Genomic DNA, 4,033 nt, shown 5'->3' with positions numbered 1-4,033 from the left:
AATACTGGATACAATATATACGGATACTGGAAAAATTGTGGATATGCACTTCAGAGGTTAAGGAAATGCAATATACAAAATGTGCTATGTACAAAAAAAAAAGATTTCGATTCTTCATATGAACATTCTGTTCTCTGACGTTAGCAATTTAAAGACATATCTTGAGTACAAATATTTTTCTAACACATTTGATTTTTTGTGTGTAAAACAGACTTGTAGATATTAGTAAAAACTTGCCATATTTAGTGTAGGTACACATAGTAAAGTCGGAATTCTATTCAACATTCTTTCTTCAATGGGCCGACCTCATGTAAATTCTGTTTTCGGCCGTAAACCTAATAATATCTCAAGAGTCTCGGCCAGCTTAGAAGATTAAGGTTACTCCTAAATCCATATACTAAAACAAAAGTAACCATTCTAACTAATACTTTTAATAACATTAAAGAAAGAGTAGAGTGTACCTCCCTTACGGGTGACATAAACTCTAATTGTTAACTTCAAGTATGCTTGTAGATTTATTCTTCCAATAGCCACATATGAGACAGTAAACCATCTTTTTCCATTTTCTTCTCATTATGAAATTTTTAGTACCGATTAAGACCCTTATATGTACCCATGTTTGCCAAATTAAGATTCGTTGGAGTTTTCTTCTAGTCGTCTAATGTATATAAAGATGTGTATCTATACAGAGGTTGAATAAGTTACATTCAAACAATTTTGTAGCCTCACAACATGGTTAAAGTCAGTGTTGCTACATTTGGCCATATTCTATATGACGACCGTGCATCTAGATAATAGCCCTGTTGCCTAGTTTCCACTAAAAAAGACTGTAGTTAAACTATCATGTCATGCTCAACGGAAACCACTCCTTCTTGATGCTTTCCATAAACCATCTCATGTATGAGAATGATGATTTCTCAGTGTTAGTTTCAACACTTTGGTTGCACAGGTATCCATAGGTTCTGCATTCAGCAAAATAATCATTGTGTTTTCAAATGAAAAAGGATGAATAACCGCTTCATCCTTCAGCTGCTTGAGGTATGCAGCAGTTGAACAGATATACCATTAAAGCAACTTGTGTACACATGACTTGTTTCTCTTTTCTAGACAGAGAACCTTTTGATTATGTTTCATACAGTTGTCTCGAACGTGTATGTGGTATTTTCAGTTAAAACTGAGTTCCGAAAGAATATGCCTCCCAGTGGCACAGCGGTATATCTGCGGACTTACAACGCTATAATTCGGGTTTCGATACCCGTAGTGGGCAGAGCACAAATAGCTCATTGTGTAGCTTTGTGCTTAATTACAAGTCCGCTATATAACGGGAGGTTCTACAAGATATATGCAAAATAATTTTCAATATCCTTGTGTAAACTGGAGCAAATAAATAAAATAAACGCAAGGTGTAATGCATAATGCAACAATCTTTATTCTTGCAACAAAAAGCAACAGCGTATGTAATCTTCCTTTTTGGGCGATGGACAATCACCTTTATTGGAGAATTGAATTGATCAGGCTAGTTATCTTCCCACAAAACTTATTTACAAATTACTGACTCACCCGAAGGATGAGTAGTTTCCTGAACGTCACTACAGCTGTAGAAGAAGAAAACAAAACCTTAACTGCAGGAAATCCAATCTTAAAAACAGGAGAAAAAATTAACTAGAGAAACACAAACATTTTGGGGACTATAAAGGCTAATGTATTTAATTTTTATATTTCGATATTTAAAAAATAAAAACAGATGAACCCTAATCTCGCTTTTTTCTTTTTTCCTATTTTTAGCAGAAACAAAATTGAATAGAATTGAAAGTTTTTAGGTTTCTCTCATTTTACTTAGTTACCATACAATATAATTTCATATGTTATTTTGTTATTAACTTATTCAGATTTAGTTTTCACTTTTTATAGTAACTGATAACACTACACAATCTTTATGTACTTAAGGTAACTAATCTATTGAATTTTGAGCTTAAAATATTGTGTTAGTTGGTCATACTTTATCATTTTTACTCTAAGCAACTACCATATTTGGGTTAGAACACGTTTATTTGTTTATTGTTAAGCGCAAAGCTACACAATGGGCTATTTGTGCTGTGCCCACCAAAGATTACATTTAGTCATATACTTGGATATTGATTAACTCATCTAGCAAAATTATTGCAAACAAATAGCGACATCACATTAAATTTTTTAAACATTTTTTTAGATGATATACAACAATAGTTCATTATAAAAGCATGCCACACCTTTTTATTTTCATAAAGTAGTTGAACCAAACTTGTCACAAGATTACAGAACAGTGGTGTAGGAAGGAGCTGCAAAGTGGACTGCTAGGCTAGACATGCAGATTTAACAATGAGAGATTAAAAGTAAAAGGAGCTGCTTTTAGCAGCTCCCGTGCTGCCAGAGGCAGCTCAATCTAGGGAGAGGGGTCTGGGGGTGTGCCCCCAGAAAATTAATATAGTAATATAATTTACAGTTGCTATATAAGTCAAATATGTAAAAGTGGGGATGCTACAACATCCCCTGTTCCAACACCTGTGCAGAGGGTACATGTTCTTACAGCCATTCACGATAATATATTGTTTCTTTTCAGTTTATAAAAAGTAAAGTTAATATCTCTAACTAAATTTTCTTAATAGTGCAGCCAGTATCGGATTTAGCTATTTTGAGGCCCTAGGCGTAACTATATACATATTGTTACGACAGCGGAAGTCACGCGACACTGGGAGCATGCGCGCTGGAGTTTTTAGAAGGATCGTGACTTAGCGGGCAACCTCATGAATGTCCCAGCGTTTGCTAGACGCCCTCTTTTTTAGTATATAAGCCAGAGATAGATTGAAGAGAAATAACTGAGTCAAGCGAACAGTAGGCACCGTAAGTAAAGTGTGTGAATCACTGTGAATTATAGCGTGTGTTTATAAAAGTAGTTAAGTTAAAGTGATTGTGGAAATTCTGTGTATTGCAAAGTTGTATCGAAAAATAATAAACTAGTTTTAATTAAGAAAGAACTTGTATCGCTGAAGTTTCTCGGAAAGAATTTCTACGGGAAATTAACAAACAAGCAGATACATAACAATATATATAGACACACAGTCGAAATTAAAATATAACTTCACAAAAACTTGCTTTTATTTTCTATTCTCTATTTTTTAAATGCCTTAAGAACACTTCAACAGAACTATAGAAGAGGATTGAACAACACTTTTACTGAACCTGAAAAGTTTTCAATAAAAAGGATAATTAACAAAATTATTAGCATTAAATGTCTTGTCTGACTGTTCCGTTTTTGTGGAACGAAATAATAACAAATAAATATGAAGGTGTAATAGTTATAATAAGTATAAACAGGATGTCGTTTGTCATGTTTGCACAATCACTATCTATCATGATTTACCGAAAGGATTCAGTCTAATATATAAATATATTGAAGAATGTAAATACAAATATTTACAAAGTTTTTAAGCCACGTTTCTGTAAAAGTCTAATGTAAAATTTACCTCTGAAGAAGAGAAGTCCACCTTTCGAAAACGCTCAAATTTATGGCTTTATTGTTTTTAATGTAAAGTCTAATATTTTCATTTCTACTCTTCTATAATTTAAATTCAAAGTTAAGTAATTGTTGTGGTATTGAAATTAGCTAACGGATTTTTTTTTATTTTACTTTATCTCCTTATTTATTCTACTAGAATGGTGCCTGGGATGGAGGGGTTGTCATATGAGGAGAGGTTCAAATCTCTAAAATGGTTTTCTCTTGAAAAAAGAAGAGTTAGGGGAGATCTGATTGAGGTGTTTAAGATTGTAAAGGGAGTTGATAGTGTTGATGCATAATCTTTTTTCATACTTAACAGTGAAAATAGTAGGACTAGGGGACGCAAATATAATTTTTGGCAGAGTATGAATCATCTTCAGCTAAGACAGTTTTATTTTTATAACAGGGTGGTTGGCCTTTGGGATGGGTTGCCTCCAGATGTTGTGTAAGCAGTAAATTTAAGTGAGTTTAAGAGAAAGCTTGATGAGTATATTGTTG

General features: G+C 33.3%; 1 protein-coding gene across 1 annotated transcript in view; it reads left to right on the top strand.

The window, feature by feature from the left end:
- Positions 1-1,005: 1,005 nt before the first annotated feature.
- Positions 1,006-4,033, top strand: part of LOC111086944 (leishmanolysin-like peptidase) — a 16,565-nt gene continuing 13,537 nt past the window's right edge. Inside the window, exon 1 of the mRNA XM_022391847.1 lies at positions 1,006-1,038. Coding sequence (XP_022247555.1) covers positions 1,006-1,038 — 33 coding nt within the window. The remainder of the gene's footprint in view (positions 1,039-4,033) is intronic.

This window comes from Limulus polyphemus, unplaced genomic scaffold (assembly GCF_000517525.1).
Source record: "Limulus polyphemus unplaced genomic scaffold, Limulus_polyphemus-2.1.2 Scaffold1574, whole genome shotgun sequence".
Classification (NCBI taxonomy): Eukaryota; Metazoa; Arthropoda; class Merostomata; order Xiphosura; family Limulidae; genus Limulus; species Limulus polyphemus.
This window is presented reverse-complemented; position numbering and strand designations above follow the sequence as displayed.